Source organism: Pleurodeles waltl, chromosome 5, assembly GCF_031143425.1.
Source record: "Pleurodeles waltl isolate 20211129_DDA chromosome 5, aPleWal1.hap1.20221129, whole genome shotgun sequence".
NCBI lineage: Eukaryota > Metazoa > Chordata > Amphibia > Caudata > Salamandridae > Pleurodeles > Pleurodeles waltl.
Genome location: NC_090444.1, coordinates 1,130,747,060 through 1,130,766,250, shown reverse-complemented (window position 1 = coordinate 1,130,766,250; position 19,191 = coordinate 1,130,747,060). Strand labels below are relative to the sequence as shown.

At 48.6% G+C, this 19,191-nt stretch overlaps 1 protein-coding gene across 1 annotated transcript in view; it reads right to left on the bottom strand.

Moving 5' to 3' along the window:
• Positions 1–19,191, bottom strand: part of LOC138296308 (zinc finger protein 154-like) — a 298,559-nt gene that overhangs the window by 151,523 nt on the left and 127,845 nt on the right. The window contains exon 3 of the mRNA XM_069235325.1: positions 10,827–10,934. Coding sequence (XP_069091426.1) covers positions 10,827–10,934 — 108 coding nt within the window. The remainder of the gene's footprint in view (positions 1–10,826; positions 10,935–19,191) is intronic.

The following is a 19,191-nucleotide window of genomic DNA, read 5'->3' as shown; positions in this document are numbered from 1 at the left end:
ACCCATCTGGGACTGCGGGGGCCTTGAGGTACTACTGTGGTCTTATTGCACACTGGATGCCCTTGAGAGCACTCAGGAGAGATGGCCGGGCCCCGGGGGATGGGGTCCCTGGGGCCAAAATCAGCCGTGTGAGGATGGCCCCCATCCTCCAAATTATTGAAGGCTAGGCCCTTGGGTATGGGGTTCTTGGGGCCAGGATCAGCCTGGGAAGGGGGTCTGGGTGCCACCCTCCATGGAACTGTAGTTGGTCCCAGGGGACAGGGTCTCTGGGGCCACAATTGGCCAGGAGGATGGGGGCCACATGGCCTCCCCTCCCCCATACTACAAATGTACCAAAAAAGTAGCACTTACTAACAAACCAGTAGTAGGTGCTCCAGTTGGGTAGACATTTTGTGTGAACTGTGGACTCTTGTTGGAAAAAGAAGCAGGCGAGCTTCCATTCTGGCCATAATGATCACTGTACAGAAATTAAACCTCAGCACGAAGCACTTACAAATATAAACATAGCAAGTTCCCCAGTTTAAGCTCCACTTCAGGAAAGGACAAATGATCCTAACTCTAGAGCCTGGTAAAGAAAGGGGGTTTATTCCATGTGGAAAAACGTTCTGAAATCCTTTGTGGAGGTGAATGCATCTTTCATCAATTGGAGCGCAATCAGACACTTTCACCTCCACTCTCACACCCAAATAGACTCTCTCACAGCCACTCTCACACCCAGAGACTCCCACTCACACTTATTCTCACACCCAGAAAGACAGGTCCTGCAGTCAACTCCCGCTGCAAATGGCCAAAGGCTGTGTGCAGCGTGGGGTTGGGTGGTTGGGGGGGGGGGAGGTTGGCCACAGGCCAGGCTAGGGCCTGTGGCCAACCCCCGCACGCACAGTGTTTGGCTGTGTGCAGTGTGGGGCTGGGTGGTTATAGGGCATCGGCTGCAGGGCCTGGTCGCAGGCTAGGCCCTGCGGCCAAACCCCACCATGCACAGCGGTAGTTGGATTAACATATAGTCATGAAAGTTACTTTATGTTTAAAAAACATTCAAATTAATTGAAAAAACAGAGGTTGCAGGTACATTATAGTTAGGAAATATAATTTTCAAAAACCTTAGAAATACACTATAATGTTATAGTTAGGAAATATAATTTACAAACACCTTAGAAATACTCTTAAAAAAACTAATATTACAGGGACGTTATAGTTAGGTTTGAATTTACTCACACAAAACCATAGAAATTCTGAAGTTATAATTAGAGTTTTTTCAAGTAACTATAACTCGTGCCTTAACATAACTATAACTCGCGAACACGACTGCACTGCTAATTACCCTAGATCTTATAGCAATCATGACAACTTTTATAACGTAAAAAAACGTATCAATGAAACATTATATTATTGAAGAATAAACTGTGCATGGCGGGGCGCGAGTTATAGTTACCTTCGGGCACTAAATATTATCACATGGAAAGAATCTTTTTAATTTTTTCATTTTTAATTTTCTGATTTATCTGTTTTTTTCAGAAGTATTTTCTCTTTCCTTGTGTTGGGAGTGTTTCATTTGTATCTATTGTTTCTTATGTATTTCTTTGGGTGAAAGTGCATGTCTCAGTATACCTTTGGAGTGCATACCTTTGTGGAGTCTATGTGATTTTGCTGCCCTGTAATGATATGCGTATTTATATATTCATTATAAAAACAAAGGTTAAAGTAACATTATAGGTAAAAAGATCTGTTTTTGTAAACCCTAGAAATTCACTGAAAAAACTAAGATAAGGGTAACGTTATAGTTAGGTGAATTTGTCAGTGACCACGTTAAGGTTTTGAACTAAAAACAACATAGAAATTTACCAGTTATAGTTATAACTATAACTTGCGCTCCATCTACCTGTTATAACCTCACATATGACATCACTCATTGTAGAAAGGTAGCCTCTTTCTAGCCTTGTTACCCCCAATTTTGGCCTGTTTGTGAGTAGATGTCAGGGTGTTTTTACTGTCTCACTGGGATCCTGCTAACCAGAACCTCAGTGCTTATGCTCTCTCAGTTTTTAAAATTGTCACTGCAGGCTAGTGACCATTTTCACCAATTCTGATTGGCACACTGGAACACCCTTATAATTCCCTAGTATATGGCACTTAGGTACCCATGGTATTGGGGTTTCAGGAGATCCCTATGGGCTGCAGCATTTCTTTTGCCACCCATAGGGAGCTCAGATAATTCTTACACAGGACTGCCACTGCAGCCTGAGTGAAATAACGTCCACGTTATTTCACAGCCATTTTACACTGCACTTAAGTAACTTATAAGTCACCTATATGTCTAACCCTCACTTAGTGAAGGTTAGGTGCAAAGTTACTAAGTGTGAGGGCACCCTGGCACTAGCCAAGGTGCCCCCACATTGTTCAGGGCAATTTCCCCGAACTTTGTGAGTGCGGGGACACCATTACACGTGTGCACTACATATAGGTCAATAACTATATGTAGTTTCACAATTGTAACTCCGAATATGGCCATATAATATGTCTAAGATTATGGAATTGTCCCCCCATGCCAAATCTGGTATTGGGGTGCCAATCCAATGCATCCCTGGGGCTCCAGCATGGATCAAGGGTACTGCCAAACTAGCTCTCTGGGGTTTTCACTGCAGCTACCGCTGCTGCCAACCCACAGACAGGCTTCTGCCCTCCGGGGGTCTGGGCAGCCCAGTCCCAGGAAGGCAGAACAAAGGATTTCCTCTGAGAGAGGGTGTTAAACCCTCTCCCTTTGGAAATAGATGTTAAGGGCCTGAGAGGAATAGCCTCTCCTGGCCTCTGGGAATGCTTTGAAGGGCATAGATGGCGCCCTCCTTGCATAAAGCAGTTTACACCGGTTCAGGGATACCCAGCCCATGCTCTGGCGCGAAACTGGACAAAGGAAAGGGGAGTGACCACTCCCCTGTCCATCACCACCCCAGGGGTGGTGCCCAGAGCTCCTCCAGTGTGTCCCAGAGCCCTTCCATCTTGAAGGCAGAGGTGTGAGTGCACAATGGAGGCCTATGAGTGCAGCAGGTGACGTCCTGGTTAGGTGGCCAATCCTCCTCTGAGGGCTATTTAGGGTCTCTCCTGTGGGTTTCTCGTCAGATAATGACTGCAAGATCTCACCAGAGTTCCTCTGCATCTCTCTCTTCAACTTCTGCCAAGGATCGACCGCTGACTGCTCCAGGACGCCTGCAAAACCGCAACAAAGTAGAAAGACGACTACCAGCAACATTGTAGCGCCTAATCCTGCTGGCTTTCTCAACTGTTTCCTGGTGGTGCATGCTCGGAGGGCTGTCTGCCTTCACCCTGCACTGGAAGCCAAGAAGAAATCTCCAGTGGGTCGATGGAATCTTCCCCCTGCTAACGCAGGCACCAAACTTCTGCATTACCGGTCCTCTGGGTCCCCTCTCATCTTGACGAGCATGGTCCCTGGAACACAGGAGCTGGATCAAAGTGACCCTGACAGTCCAGTGGTCCTTCTGTCCAAATTTGGTGGAGGTAAGTCCTTGCCTCCCCACGCCAGACAGTAATCCTGTGTACTGTGTGATCTGCAGCTGCTAGGGCTTCTGTGCACTTTTGCAAGGAATCCTTCGTGCACAGCATAGCCTAAGTCCCCAGCACTCTGTCCTGCATTGCTCAACTCGCTGAGTTGACCACCGGCTTTGTGGGACCCTCTTTTGTAGTGTTGAAACGACCGCTGTGCTCAGATTTCTTGAACGCCTGTTCAAGTGCTTCTGTGGGTGCTGCCTGCTTCTGCGTGGGCTCTCTGTGCTGCTGAGCGCCCCCTCTGTCTCTTCCTCAAAGGGGCGACCTCCTGGTCCTTCCTGGGCCCGGGCAGCACCCATTTTCTTCAACCGCGACTCTTGCAGCTAACAAGGCTTGTTTGTGGTCTTTCTGCGTGGAAACAACTCTGCATCCTCCAGCACGACGTGGGACATCTTCTGTGCAAAGGAGAAGTTCCTGGAATCTTCCGTTGTTGCAGAATCCTCAGCTTCTTCCAACCGGAGGCAGCTCTTTTGCACCTTCAGCCAGGGTTTAGTGGGCTCCTGACCCCCCGGACACTTTCGTGACTCTTGGACTTGGTCCCCTTCCTTTGCAGGTCCTCAGGTCCAGGAATCCGTCTTAAGTGCTTTGCAGTCAGTTGTTGTCTTTGCAGAATCTCCTATCACGACTTTAGTGTGTTTCTGGGGTATTAGGGTAACTTTACTCCTACGTTTCAGGGTCTTGGGGTGGGGTATTTTGGACACCCTTAGTGTTTTCTTACACTCCCAGCGACCCTCTACACACTACACTAGGCTTGGGGTCCCTAAGTGGTTCGCATTCCACTTTCTTATTATATAGTTTGTGTTACCCCATGGCCTATTGCATCCTTTTGTATTCTACAGTGTTTGCACTACTTTTCTAACTGTTTACTTACCTGATTTTGGTTTGTGTGTATATTTTGTGTATTTTACTTACCTCCTAAGGGAGTATATCCTCTGAGATATTTTTGGCACATTGTCACTAAAATAAAGTTATTTTTAGTTACTCTGAGTATTGTGATTCTTATGATATAGTGCTATTTGATATAAGTGGTATAGTAGGAGCTTTGCATGTCTCCTAGTTCAGCCTAAGCTGCTCTGCTATAGCTACCTCTATCAGCCTAAGCTGCTAGAACACTACTAATAAGGGATAACTGGACCTGGCACAAGGTGTAAGTACCATCAGGTACCCACTATAAGCCAGGCCAGCCTCCTACACTCATGACATGTTCTATGGTGTAATCATCCAAGCTTCTTTTGTACACACTGCTCTATGAATGGGTGTGCCATTAGAGCTACGATAATAAGTGCGGAAACCTTAGAATAATATGAAGTGACTTTACTGCCTTCATACATACAACCCCCAAAGGTAAAGCAAGCATGTGTTATTGTAACAATGACTCTATACCATACACTTCATGGGTAGCCAGGTTTATGCTGATTATGAACCAGAGATGATAGGGTAACCTATCCTGCACACAGTGTTCAATCTATATACATAAGTTCAGGGAAAACCAAGTTCTCCAGATACTGAAGCTCTTTATGTAACTAACGCCCACTATAGACACTCTGTACCTTTATCAAACCTCTGACAGTCACTGAACCTACATAGAGAAATTAACTGAATATGAGTTGGAGCATGAGTACTGGTAACAGTGTTCATTCTATCGAGAGGGTTTACTCTGTACCACGCTGTTGCAGACAGTGAAACTCCCATGAGAAATACACCACAGAGCATTAAAAAGTATCTATTAAGAACAGTGTACACTCTATGCAAAACGTCTTCAAAGAGCGACTATCCACTGAAAATAACCAAGGTCTGAAGGTGCTAAAGGTCACACTACCTGCAGCCTCCATACTGTGGAGAAAACCTTACAGATAGCCCATCTTCTGAAGCAGAACAAGCACATGTGCATAGGTTAGTACCTGCTGCAGACAGTCTTCCAATGTAGAAATTATCATGCTAAGATGGTTCTATCTAATAACTCAAGGTTGCTTACAAAACTTAGTATGCAGCACGTAGAATCTTTGCCCTGCTGGAAACATCTTCTGCGCTACCAAAGACCTTGTGTGGAACATAATGAACACAAGTCAACTGTCACCAGCACACAAAGTAACTATTCAAAACAAAGACTTATATAGTGTTCAATACCTCTGCACACCTATGGTGCATTTTGTAAACTCATACCAATTAGCTGGGCATAGGCTTTGCAAAATTAGGTAGAAAAGTAATACGGAAGTTAGCTGCTGTTATGTAAACTATAAAACCAACTAACACACTCATTGAATAATGTCATCAGTGATGTCAACAATGAAGTAATTTGAGATTTCATAAGTTATGTCATAAATGTCATAGAACGTTATTAGTGATGTCATGTGAGGTTATAAGCAGTGCATGGCGCGGGGCACAAGTTATAGTTAGCTCTGCTTTCTATTTCTAGTGCATTCCTGTTGTTTTTTCAGTTCAAAATGTAATTGTTGTCACTGGCAAATTCACCTAAGCATAATGTTACTTTAACCTGTTTTTTTCAGTGAATTTTTAAGATTTCTTTTTAACAAAACAGATCTTTTTTATCACACCTAACTTAGGGCCAGATGCAGGAAACAGTTTGCGACTCGCAAACGGCAAAATTTGCCGTTTGCGACTCGCAAATGCGTGTTTCCTATGCAGAAATGCATTTTGCGAGTCGGGACCGACTCGCAAAATGCAATTCCGAATCGCAAATAGGAAGGGGTGTTCCATATGCGGTCGCAAATGGTGTTGCAGTTACCATCCACTTGAAGTGGATGGTAACCCACTCGCAAATGGGAAGGGGTCCCCATGGGACCCCTTCCCCTTTGTGAATGGACCACAAATTATTTTTTCAGGGCAGGTAGTGGTCCAAGAGACCACTACCTGCCCTGAAAAAAATACCCAAACTAAAGGTTTCGGATTTTTTTTTAAGTGCAGCTCGTTTTCCTTTAAGGAAAAAGGGCTACACTTAAAAAAAAAAAAAAATGCTTTATTTAAAAGCAGTCACGAACATGGAGGTCTGCTGACTACAGGAGGCCTCCATGTTTGCGAGTGCCCATAGTCGCTATGGGGCCGCAAATTGCGACCCCCCTCATTAATATTAATGAGGTGGGTCTTTGCGACCCCATAGCGACTCGCAGACGGTGTCTTAGACACCGTTCTGCATACCAATTTGCGAGTTGCAAATTGCGAGTCGGAAGGAATTGGATTTTTGCTACATCTGGCCCTAAGTGTTAATTTAACCTTTGTGGTGCTATAGTTAGGTATGCTAAAATCATCTCACTTAACATTTGAAAAAAACTTGGAAATTCACTGAAAAAAGTGAAGTTATATTTATGTGAAAATGTCAGTTTAACATTTACATTTAAAAAAAGACTGAAACAAGCCTGTTATAGTTAACCTTTTCTTTGTTTAAACACTGTGGTGCCTACGCAGGCCACCTCACAACATTTGAGGCATTAGGGGCTGTGGGGGGACTATGTGCACCAGAGCCCTGCTGGCTGCCCCTGCCATCACCCACCCTAAAGGGTACTCTAGCCACTGTCACAAAGCCAGCCCTGGTGGATGCAGTCTCTGGGGTCCACAAAGGCTTGGGGATAGTGGCCACATGCCCCCTTCTTCCTCCAATTTTGAAATAATCCCCAGGGCCTCAAAATGCTTGGGGTAGGGGTCCCTGTGGGATGTGGTACCTGGATACTCAAGAAGGCTTGGTGGGGGGGTGGGGGGCTCTGAGGGGGGGAAGTCATACACTCCCTACCCGTTAATTAGCTTATCTTCCTGTTATAGCTGGTCAATTTTCTTATGGAAAAATGAAATGTAGAAAAAGCATTCTGTAACCTGTCCCCTTTTTCTCTGTTCCTCCTTGACAGATCACCTGGAAACTTTCCAGGAAGGAGCTGATTATTGGAAAGTTTTGTTAAGGGTCAAATGGCACCAAAATTATTAACATACTACAAAAAAAAAAAGAAATCAACTTTCAAAAGAAACATGGTCCTAACTATAACTACCCGGTGGCAAGCGCCACTGGGTTGTATATAATTGTGCATTTTTTGAGTCGCATGGAAAAGTGGATTGCTCTCTGAAGGGTATGGGCAGGGCAGTCAGTTTAAACAGCAGTTAAGGGTATGAGATGGGCAGTGAATTAAAACAGCAGTAAATCTAGAGATAGCCAAAGTGGCATTACAAGATGGCAACCAAGTTCTTCTCCACTGTGGCCCTGTCGAACCTAAAAAAGAACTCAGATTGTCAACTGAACAAAACAGCTCCAGTTATCAGTTTACAAACATACAAATGTTGTTGACCTAGCTAAATGTGTGGGGTTTCTCCAATAGGCCTACAATACAAGTTGGGTGGAAGTGTGGAGTATTTACCACATGTGGTAAATGCCATTACATAACTTAGGGCCAGATGTATCATTTTATCCAATAGCAATTCCCTAATTGCGATTTTTCGCAAATCGCAATTAAGTAATTGCTATTGGAATGTATGAAACTCCAGGAGTTTCATGCTCCAATTCGCAAGGGCTCGCAAATGGGCCTACCTCATTAATATTCATGAGGTAGGTTGCAATTTGCGAGCCATTGCGAATGGCTACAATAACAGGGATGGTGGACTGCTGGACTCAGCAGACCACCATGTCTGTGATTGCTTTTCAATAAAGCAATCTTTTTTTTATTTTTTTAAATGTAGCCCGTTTTCCTTAAACGAAAACGTGATGCGTTTAAAAATGAAAAATGAAACGTTTTTTTCTCCGTCTAGCTCTGGATCAAAGTTGGTTGAGGAAAAATAAATGCCAATTCCCAAAAATGAGTCACAGAGGGCCCCCCCTGCAATCACAGGCTAAAATGAAGCACTGCCATTACCCTCAGAGTGAGGTATTTTCTGTGTGTGCTAAATATCTTTTATTACATGTCTTCAATAGGAAAATGCGGCATAACATGCAGAATTGATTTTCGAAATCCTTCATGTTCTGCCTTTTCTTTTCTCTTTCCTGTGATACATTTGAGCAAGTTGGAGCTGCCAGAATTTATCTGGGGTAACCTGCAAGAGTGTGATAATTTTCCCACAATTTGTAATTCTGATCCTTGGCAAACAAAAGTTTGCCATAATTTGCCATACTTTCAGTATCATTAATGCCACCAATGCCACACCACTACCAGAACCACCAATAAAATTGCAAACCGCCAGCACCAATACCACCACCATTAACATACCACTGCCAATACTAATACACCCAAACAAATGCCACCAACAATAAAATTAATATCACCACCGATACCACCTGGCAAAGCCAGCAGGACTGACTTCAATGTGCTACTGCATGGAACATCATTTCTGCATGTCTCCAGGTTCCTGTGCATTGTCATATTAAATATAGTCCTATTGTCTTCGCCAATGGATTAAACGCAGTCACTCTTGTACACACTCTCATACACCCAAATACATTAATGAAAATCTTAAGTACTGATATAGTTCATTTTTTTCAAAGTTTTGGTAAAATTGTGGTGCTGCAAAAACACAAGTTCTAGAATACGTCAATCCAAGTTTAAAGTCAAAAGAAGTAGACTTAGGGCCTATTATAGATGAGATGAGTAACGAGAAAACAACAAAAAAGGCATACATGCTTTCCACTTACCTGTACATTCTGCTGCCCCATTTACACGGTGATGGAAGGTGGCGTTGCAAGTGGTGGTGCCACCAACCAGCATCCATTTGATGGATTTGATACTATCGGAAATGGCAGTGCGTGAGCCACCCAATTTAAGGTAGTCTTTCGGATGCCACTTTCACTGGATTCTGTTTTGTGTAGGCTGCAATCTGAAGTAATGGAGGTCTTGCAAAGTACCCTAAAAAATGTCCCTACATGCTTGGAGAAAATTCCCATAGCATCAACAACAATTATTATGTGGACCCTGGACCCCAACTTTCAGATTCTATCTCCACAAATACTACACAGAATAATTTCTATCATTCATGGCAGCATAATTTCCATCACTCATGGCATACTAGACATACTCCCACAGGCTCTGCAGCAATTACCCCTGTATCCCTTTGGAGGACAGGGGCTCCAAACAAACCATCACTATTACTAATAAAACTGATGCAAATGCCAGAAATAGCACCAGCATGTGGGAATTATTTTGGGGTAAAACTGCCTGCCACAATGTTGCACAATGAAAAATCTGGCTATCAAAGACAAAATGAGACAGTTAGTTCTTAACCACCAATGATGTTAAATAATAAAAACAGTTTTTGTTAAAAGGAATTTGGTGTATGATATCAAAAATGTGAACATAATGGAACTTTGAAAGTTCACATGTGGCTCTTGTAAGAATATTAATCCAACAGCTGGCGAATGCTTATGTTCAGGCTTGGTACAGATGGTACTCCATCAGCTAATCATCAGACAAAAAATGTTACATGTGATTTGATGTTTCCCACTCTACTATTTTTCTTTTTTGTGTAACATATGTAGTGTGTTACCCTAAGCTTCTAAGAATTTTAATACCATAATATAAAGCATGTAGGATGAAAAAAACACAGTACACAAATCATCATATTTTTCATAGACTTTTACATTGGCTGTTACCACAATTTACCAGACCAGTGATAATAAACACACATACTTTACTGACGTCTCACATTGTATCCACCACAATTTGTGGATAGACAACCAGAGCGTTGATACACCACTCTCTCCCTGAGAATTATGGGCACATATTGGGTGGGAATGTCCCACAGCACCAATGACTATCCTACTAACCACATCAAATTGAAAAATGAAAAACAGGAAGGAAAAGCTTTCCTACCATTATCTATCACTGCCTCTTTTACTAATGAACTCACAGGCAGCAGAAGGGTGCTCTCACAGAACTAAAGCTGCAATATTGCACTTTGCTAAAGACACCAGAGAGACAAACTCTGAGGAAATGTCTCCTGTGCTACCACTTGAACTCTACTCCTGGGTTCTGGAATACCAAGGAAGTACTTCCTGCTGGATACAATATACATTCAAACATGTGGATTTTATAGGGATAGGAACAAAATAGATTCCTAACAGCAATGTAGATAATCACAGAGAACTCTAATACCTACCTTTCTTAAAAAAAGAAGGCATGTGTGTTTCTTAATGCTCATGCTTGTATCTAAGTGTATATTTGTCCAGATGTTTATAAGAGCACTTATGACCAATGACCTTTCTTTGTGATTGTTTGGGTAATTGTGAGTAAAGTATAACTAAGTCTCACTATGGGATCTCTACATATTCTCATTTAACTCACGTGGGGAACAATAACCGCCATGTATCCTATCAGAATCCAATTCCACATGATAAATGTCCTCCTTTTCTTGACCCCTCAATGAAAAGACAGAGGTGGCAATTACAGGACCTGTAATTAAAACAAAAGTAGATTCAAGTTTAATTGACAGCATGGACTAAGTCAACAAAGAGTCATGCAAAAAAGGATAATTTTTTCAGTTGAAAATTATATAATCATTTTAATGAAATACAACACAATTCACTATAAATATATACACTTATTAAGTAATTGCAATACTTAATGGGGCAATCCAATGAAAGTATATTCAAAAGATATTCATGATGCTGCGCAAGGTGTTCCTGTGACCATCTTGAAGACGATCATTCAAAACACTAACATAAATTGACCATGTGAGAGTCAGGCATGGTGTACGGAGCAGCATTCTGAGATAGTGCATCATGTTCTAGGCACGGTGATCTCAGGAAGAGGCAGATGAGTCAATCAGATTCTCAGTTTTATTTTCCTTAACAGGATGATACAAATTCAAAGTTATTTATAAAGGACAATCCTTTATAAAACAACAGTACCCGCTGAATACTTCTGCAATGCTAATGAACTTAGCACTGCTCATCAGTTAATATTTCATCCCTGGCGTAGCACCACAAGTGTCAGTGGGCTAGGACAACAAGGTATACTATACTCAGAACGCACAGCCAATGCCTCATTAGTATTTTGCATCCCTACCTCTGTCATATGCGGATACCACATATTATCGGACAACCTATGGTGTATAACATGAGACATATTCTCATGTTTATATGTCTCTCTTTTCAAACGCACAATACTTACTATACATGAACTAGAATACCACTTCAAACCTGCTGTAAATATAAAAAAACATAAACAAACAAATTATACATTGGTCCAAAAAAGTCTGTTGGCTGAGATAATATGGTGCTCCGCTCGCTCTTTGAAAAAGAACAATGTTATTTTTCCTTTTGTTCTCTCTCCTCCAAAAGTTCCTGTCCCAATGAAGATGTTTGACACAAAGCAGGGGCCAGTCGAATGGCTGGCAAATGTATCCACAGCTTCCTGCCCTCTGTAGGAGGCTGGCCTGGTTTGTAGTGGTACCAAGGGGTACTTACACTCTGCACCAGGTCCAGTTATCCCTTATTAGTGTAGAAGAGGTGTCTAGCAGCTTAGGCTGATAGAAAAGGTAGCTTAGCAGAGCAGCTTAGGCTGAACTAGGAGACGTGTAAAGCTCCTACTATACCACTGGTGTCATATGCACAATATCATAAGAAAACACAAAACACAGATATACTAAAAATAAAGGTACTTTATTTTTATGACAATATGCCAAAAGTATCTCTGTGAGTACCCTCAGTATGAGGATAGCAAATATACACAAGATATATGTACACAATACCAAAAATATGCAGTAATAGCAATAGAAAGCAATGCAAGCAATGTACAGTCACAATAGATTGCAATGAGAGCACATAGGTATAGGGGCAACACAAACCATATACTCTAGAAGTGGAATGCGAACCACGAATGGACCCCAAACCTATGTGAGCTTGTAGAGGGTCGCTGGGACTGTAAGAAAACAGTGAGGGTTAGAAAAATAGCCCAACCCCAAGACCCTGAAAAGTGGGTGCAAAGTGCACCTAAGTTCCCCAGAGAGCACAGAAGTCGTGATAGGGGAATTCTGCAAGGAAGACCAACACCAGCAATGCAACAACAATGGATTTCCGGACGAGAGTACCTGAGGAACAAGGGGACCAAGTCCATGAGTCACGATCAAGTCGGGAGTGGGCAGATGCCCAGGAAATGCCAGCTGTGGGTGCAAGGAAGCTGCCACTGGATGGTAGAAGCTGGGGATTCTGCAAGAACGAAGAGGACTAGGAACTTCCCCTTTGGAGGATGGATGTCCCACGTCGTGAAGAAGCTTGCAGAGGTGTTTCCGTGCAGAAAGACCGTAAACAAGCCTTGCTAGCTGCAAGGGTCGCGGTTAGGGTTTTTGGATGCTGCTGTGGCCCAGGAGGGACTAGGATGTCGCCAATTGCGTGAGGAGACAGAGGGGGCGTCCAGCAAGACAAAGAGCCCACTCAGAAGCAAGCAGCACCTGCGGAAGTGCCGGAACAGGCACTACGAAGAAGAGTGAACCGGAGCTCACCTGAAGTCACAAAAGCAGGTCCCACGACGCCGGAGGACAACTCAGGAGATCGTGCACTGCAGGTTAGAGTGTCGGGGACCCAGGCTTGGCTGTGCACAAAGGAAATCCTGGAAGAGTGCACAGGAGCCGGAGCAGCTGCAAATCACGCGGTACCAAGCAATGCAGTCTAGCGTGGGGAGGCAAGGACTTACCTCCACCAAACTTGGACTGAAGAGTCACTGGACCGTGGGAGTCACTTGGACAGAGTTGCTGAGTTCCAGGGACCACGCTCGTCATGCTGAGAGGGGACCCAGAGGACCAGTGATGCAGTCTTTTGGTGCCTGCGGTTGCAGGATGAGGATTCCGTCGTCCCACGGGAGATTTCTTCGGAGCTTCTAGTGCAGAGAGGAGGCAGACTACCCCCACAGCATGCACCACCAGGAAAACAGTCGAGAAGGCGGCCGGATCAGCGTTACAAGGTCGCAGTAGTCGTCTTTGCTACTTTGTTGCAGTTTTGCAGGCGTCCAGAGCAGTCAGCGGTCGATTCCTTGGCAGAAGGTGAAGAGAGAGATGCAGAGGAACTCTGATGAGCTCTTGCATTCGTTATCTAAAGAATTCCCCAAAGCAGAGACCCTAAATAGCCAGAAAAGGAGGTTTGGCTACCTAGGAAGGAGAATAGGCTAGCAACACAGGTAAGAGCCTATCAGAAGGAGTCTTTGACGTCACCTGCTGGCCCTGGCCACTCAGAGCAGTCCAGTGTGCCAGCAGCACCTCTGTTTCCAAGATGGCAGAGGTCTGGAGCACACTGGAGGAGCTCTGGGCACCTCCCAGGGGATGTGCAGGTCAGGGGAGTGGTCACTCCTCTTTCCTTTGTCCAGTTTCGCGCCAGAGTAGGGCTGGGGGTTCCCTGAACCGGTGTAGACTGGCTTATGCAGAGATGGGCACCATCTGTGCCCATCACAGCATTTCCAGAGGCTGGGGGAGGCTACTCCTCCCCAGCCCTGACACCTTTTTGCAAAGGGAGAGGGTGTAACACCCTCTCTCTGAGGAAGTCCTTTGTTCTGCCTTCCTGGGCCAAGCCTGGCTGGACCCCAGGAGGGCAGAAACCTGTCTGAGGGGTTGGCAGCAGCAGCAGCTGCAGTGAAACCCCGGGAAAAGTTTGGCAGTACCCGGGTCTGTGCTAGAGACTCGGGGGATCATGGAATTGTCTCCCCCATTGCCAGAATGGCATTGGGGTGACAATTCCATGATCTTAGACATGTTACATGGCCATGTTCGGAGTTACCATTGTGACGCTATACATATGTGGTGACATATGTATAGTGCACGCGTGTAATGGTGTCCCCGCAATCACAAAGTCCGGGGAATTTGCCCTGAACAATGTGGGGACACCTTGGCTAGTGCCAGGGTGCCCACACACTAAGGTGGTCATTCCAACCCTGGCGGTCGGTGTTAAAGCGGCGGCAAAACCGCCAACAGGCTGGCGGTAAAAAAAATGGAATTCCGACCGATGCGGTAACCGCCAACAGAGACCGCCACATTAACACACCGCCTCCCACGGCGGTACAAACAAACAGCGCGGCGGTCCCCGCCAACAGACAGGCGGGAGTCAATGTACCACCCACAGTATCACAACCTACCAATCCGCCACCTTTTCCGGGGCGGTAGCCCCGCCGATAAAAACACAGCGGAAACAGCCATTTAGAAGGGAAAACGCTCACCTCCATACAACCCACGAGGAATCAGGACAGCATGGAACCCGGACTCCACATACTCCCAGCGATAGTCTTCCTGCTCCTCTACCAGGAGCACGAACGCCGGCGCAGAAGACAACGGTGAGTACTGCACCTACAACACGGGAGGGGGGAGGGAGGGAAAAAATTACGGGGACACACATACGCGACACACCCACCCCCACCCTCACCCACTACAACACACACATCAATGCATAGCAATACATCACAGTTACACCCCCCAAGCCCCCCAGAAGAATGCAAAGACAAAAGGAAATGATTCTAAACATTGAAATATATTGCAATACTGCCAAAAAAATATATATACACATCCAAAACTCTTATATACAGAAATGTACAAGTCCGAGCATTGTAGCAGGCATTGTCCGTGGACCACTGGGCCCAAATCACATGGGCAAAGCCCACACAGGATACCTGACTCTAACGGAGAGAACACTGCAGGGGCATCAGATAGCAAAACTACAGGCACCTCAGGGGGAAGGGCAGGGGGGGGGGGGGCACCTCAGCCAGATGAGTGCACGACACCAGATCCACGAGGGGCCTCCATGCCCACTGTTCAATCCTGTGGAGTGCAAAGCCACAGTCTCACAAGTCCAGACAGTGGGTGGGCTGCCCACTGCTCAATCCTGGGGAGTGCAAAGCCACAGTCTCATAAGTCTATACAGTGGGTGGGCTGCCCACTGCTCAATCCTGGGGAGTGCAAAGCCACAGTCTCACAAGTCTATACAGTGGGTGGGCTGCCCACTGCTCAATCCTGGGGAGTGCAAAGCCACAGTCTCACAAGTGGATAACAGTCTCCACTGGTTCTGGAGGGGGCCTGGAACCCAGAGTGCCTCGTGCAGCCCTGCCCGACACAGATGCGGCCCAGCCCCTGCCGCTCATGGGCCAGTGGTGCCTGCGATGGAGTGGCCAGTGCAGCGGTGCTTGAGACGGCGGTGCCCTGTTCAGCGGTGCTTGAGACGGCGGTGCCCAGTGTAGCGGTGCTTGATATGAAGGGCCCAGTGCAGCGGTGCTTGAGATGAAGGGCCCAGTGCAGCGGTGCTTGAGATGAAGGGCCCAGTTCAGCGGTGCTTGAGACGGCAGTGCCCAGTTCAGCGGTGCTTGAGACGGCGGTGCTCAGTGTAGCGGTGCTTGAGACGGCGGTGCCCAGTGTAGCGGTGCTTGAGATGAAGGGCCCAGTGCAGCGGTGCTTGAGATGAAGGGCCCAGTTCAGCGGTGCTTGAGACGGCGGTGCCCAGTTCAGCGGTGCTTGAGACGGCGGTGCCCAGTGTAGCGGTGCTTGAGATGAAGGGCCCAGTTCAGCGGTGCTTGAGACGGCGGTGCCCAGTGTAGCAGTGCTTGAGATGAAGGGCCCAGTGCAGCGGTGCTTGAGATGAAGGGCCCAGTTCAGTGGTGCTTGAGACGCCGGTGCCCAGTTCAGCAGTGCTTGAGACGGCGGTGCCCAGTTCAGCAGTGCTTGAGACAGCAGTGCCCAGTTCAGCAGTACTTGAGACGGCGGTGCCCAGTGTAGCGGTGCTTGAGATGAAGGGCCCAGTTCAGCGGTGCTTGAGACGGCGGTGCCCTGTTCAGCGGTGCTTGAGACGGCGGTGCCCAATGTAGCGGTGCTTGAGATGAAGGGCCCAGTGCAGCGGTGCTTGAGATGAAGGGCCCAGTTCAGCGGTGCTTGATACGGCGGTGCCCAGTTCAGCGGTGCTTGAGACGGCGGTGCCCCGTTCAGTGGTGCTTGAGACGGCGGTGCCCAGTGTAGCGGTGCTTGAGATGAAGGGCCCAGTTCAGCGGTGCTTGAGACGGCGGTGCCCTGTTCAGCGGTGCTTGAGACGGCGGTGCCCAGTGTAGCGGTGCTTGAGATGAAGGGCCCAGTGCAGCGGTGCTTGAGATGAAGGGCCCAGAGCAGCGGTGCTTGAGATGAAGGGCCCAGTTCAGCGGTGCTTGAGACGGCGGTGCCCAGTTCAGCGGTGCTTGAGACGGCGGTGCCCAGTTCAGCGGTGCTTGAGACGGCGGTGCCCAGTGTAGCGGTGCTTGAGATGAAGGGCCCAGTTCAGCGGTGCTTGAGACGGCGGTGCCCTGTTCAGCGGTGCTTGAGACGGCGGTGCCCAGTTCAGCAGTGCTTGAGACGGCGGTGCCCAGTTCAGCGGTGCTTGAGACGGCGGTGCCCAGTTCAGCGGTGCTTGAGATGAAGGGCCCAGTTCAGCGGTGCTTGAGACGGCGGTGCCCTGTTCAGCGGTGCTTGAGACGGCAGTGCCCAGTGTAGCGGTGCTTGAGATGAAGGGCCCAGTTCAGCGGTGCTTGAGACGGCGGTGCCCAGTTCAGCGGTGCTTGAGACGGCGGTGCCCAGTGTAGCGGTGCTTGAGATGAAGGGCCCAGTGCAGCGGTGCTTGAGATGAAGGGCCCAGTTCAGCGGTGCTTGAGACGGCGGTGCCCAGTTCAGCGGTGCTTGAGACGGCGGTGCCCAGTTCAGCGGTGCTTGAGATGAAGGGCCCAGTTCAGCGGTGCTTGAGACGGCGGTGCCCTGTTCAGCGGTGCTTGAGACGGCGGTGCCCAGTGTAGCGGTGCTTGAGATGAAGGGCCCAGTGCAGCGGTGCTTAGGATGAAGGGCCCAGTTCAGTGGTGCTTGAGACGGCGGTGCCCAGTTCAGCGGTGCTTGAGACGGCGGTGCCCAGTGTAGCAGTGCTTGAGATGAAGGGCCCAGTTCAGCGGTGCTTGAGACGGCGGTGCCCTGTTCAGCGGTGCTTGAGACGGCGGTGCCCAGTTCAGCGGTGCTTGAGACGGCGGTGCCCAGTTCAGCGGTGCTTGAGACGGCGGTGCCCAGTTCAGCGGTGCTTGAGATGAAGGGCCCAGTTCAGCGGTGCTTGAGACGGCGGTGCCCTGTTCAGCGGTGCTTGAGACGGCGGTGCCCAGTGTAGCGGTGCTTGAGATGAAGGGCCTAGTTCAGCGGTGCTTGAGACGGCGGTGCCCAGTTCAGCGGTGCTTGAGACGGCGGTGCCCAGTGTAGCGGTGCTTGAGATGAAGGGCCCAGTTCAGCGGTGCTTGAGACGGCGGTGCCCTGTTCAGCGGTGCTTGAGACGGCGGTGCCCTGTTCAGCGGTGCTTGAGACGGCGGTGACCTGTTCAGCGGTGCTTGAGGCGGCGGTGACCTGTTCAGCGGTGCTTGAGATGAAGGGCCCAGTTCAGCGGTGCTTGAGACGGCGGTGCCCTGTTCAGCGGTGCTTGAGATGAAGGGCCCAGTTCAGCGGTGCTTGAGATGGCGGTGCCCTGTTCAGCGGTGCTTGAGACGGCGGTGCCCAGTGTAGCGGTGCTTGAGATGAAGGGCCCAGTGCAGCGGTGCTTGAGATGAAGGGCCCAGTTCAGCGGTGCTTGAGACGGCGGTGCCCAGTTCAGCGGTGCTTGAGACGGCGGTGCCCAGTTCAGCGGTGCTTGAGACGGCGGTGCCCAGTGTAGCGGTGCTTGAGATGAAGGGCCCAGTTCAGCGGTGCTTGAGACGGCGGTGCCCTGTTCAGCGGTGCATGAGACGGCGGTGCCCAGTGTAGCGGTGCTTGAGATGAAGGGCCCAGTGCAGCGGTGCTTGAGATGAAGGGCCCAGTGCAGCGGTGCGTGAGACGGCGGTGCCCAGTTCAGCGGTGCTTGAGACGGGGGTGCCCAGTGTAGCGGTGCTTGAGATGAAGGGCCCAGTTCAGCGGTGCTTGAGACGGCGGTGCCCTGTTCAGCAGTGCTTGAGACGGCGGTGCCCAGTGTAGCGGTGCTTGAGATGAAGGGCCCAGTGCAGCGGTGCTTGAGATGAAGGGCCCATTGCAGCGGTGCTTGAGATGAAGGGCCCAGTGCAGCGGTGCTTGAGACGGCGGTGCCCAGTTCAGCGGTGCTTGAGATGAAGGGCCCAGTTCAGCGGTGCTTGAGACGGCTGTGCCCAGTTCAGCGGTGCTTGAGACGGCGGTGCCCAGTTCAGCGGTTCCGGCCATGGCGGGGAGGTCATTTGCCACCTGTCCTGTGGCTGGCGGGGCCCTCCTGCCCATCTGTCCTGTGGCTGGCGGGGCCCTCCTGGGCAGCTGTGCCGGGCCTGTTGGTGGCCTCCTGCCCACCTGGGATGGGGCTTGCGGGCCCCTCCCGGCCAGCTGGGCTGATGGCGGTGTTGTCGGGCGTGCTGCCCTTCCCAGCCTTCCCTGATCGCCTGTGGCCCTTCCCCACCTTGGGCGGTGTGCCAGCTGTCTCCACACTCACTGCCGGAGCCCTGGTAGGGGTTTTAGTCCCTGGTGTTTTCACCCTCTCCCGCCGGCCACTGCCTATCTTGGGATGTTTCTCCGGGGGTGGGCTGCCCGTGCCTTGGCTTCGCACCAAACTGGCTGCCCTGGTGGGTGGGGCACTCCACTGTCCATTGCAGACTGTGATGACAGGGGCCGGTTTTGTCGTGGCTGAGGTGCTGACTGTAGTCCTATGACATCGACGGGGTGGGGGAGTTGGTGGAAAGAGGTTGAGTTTAGACA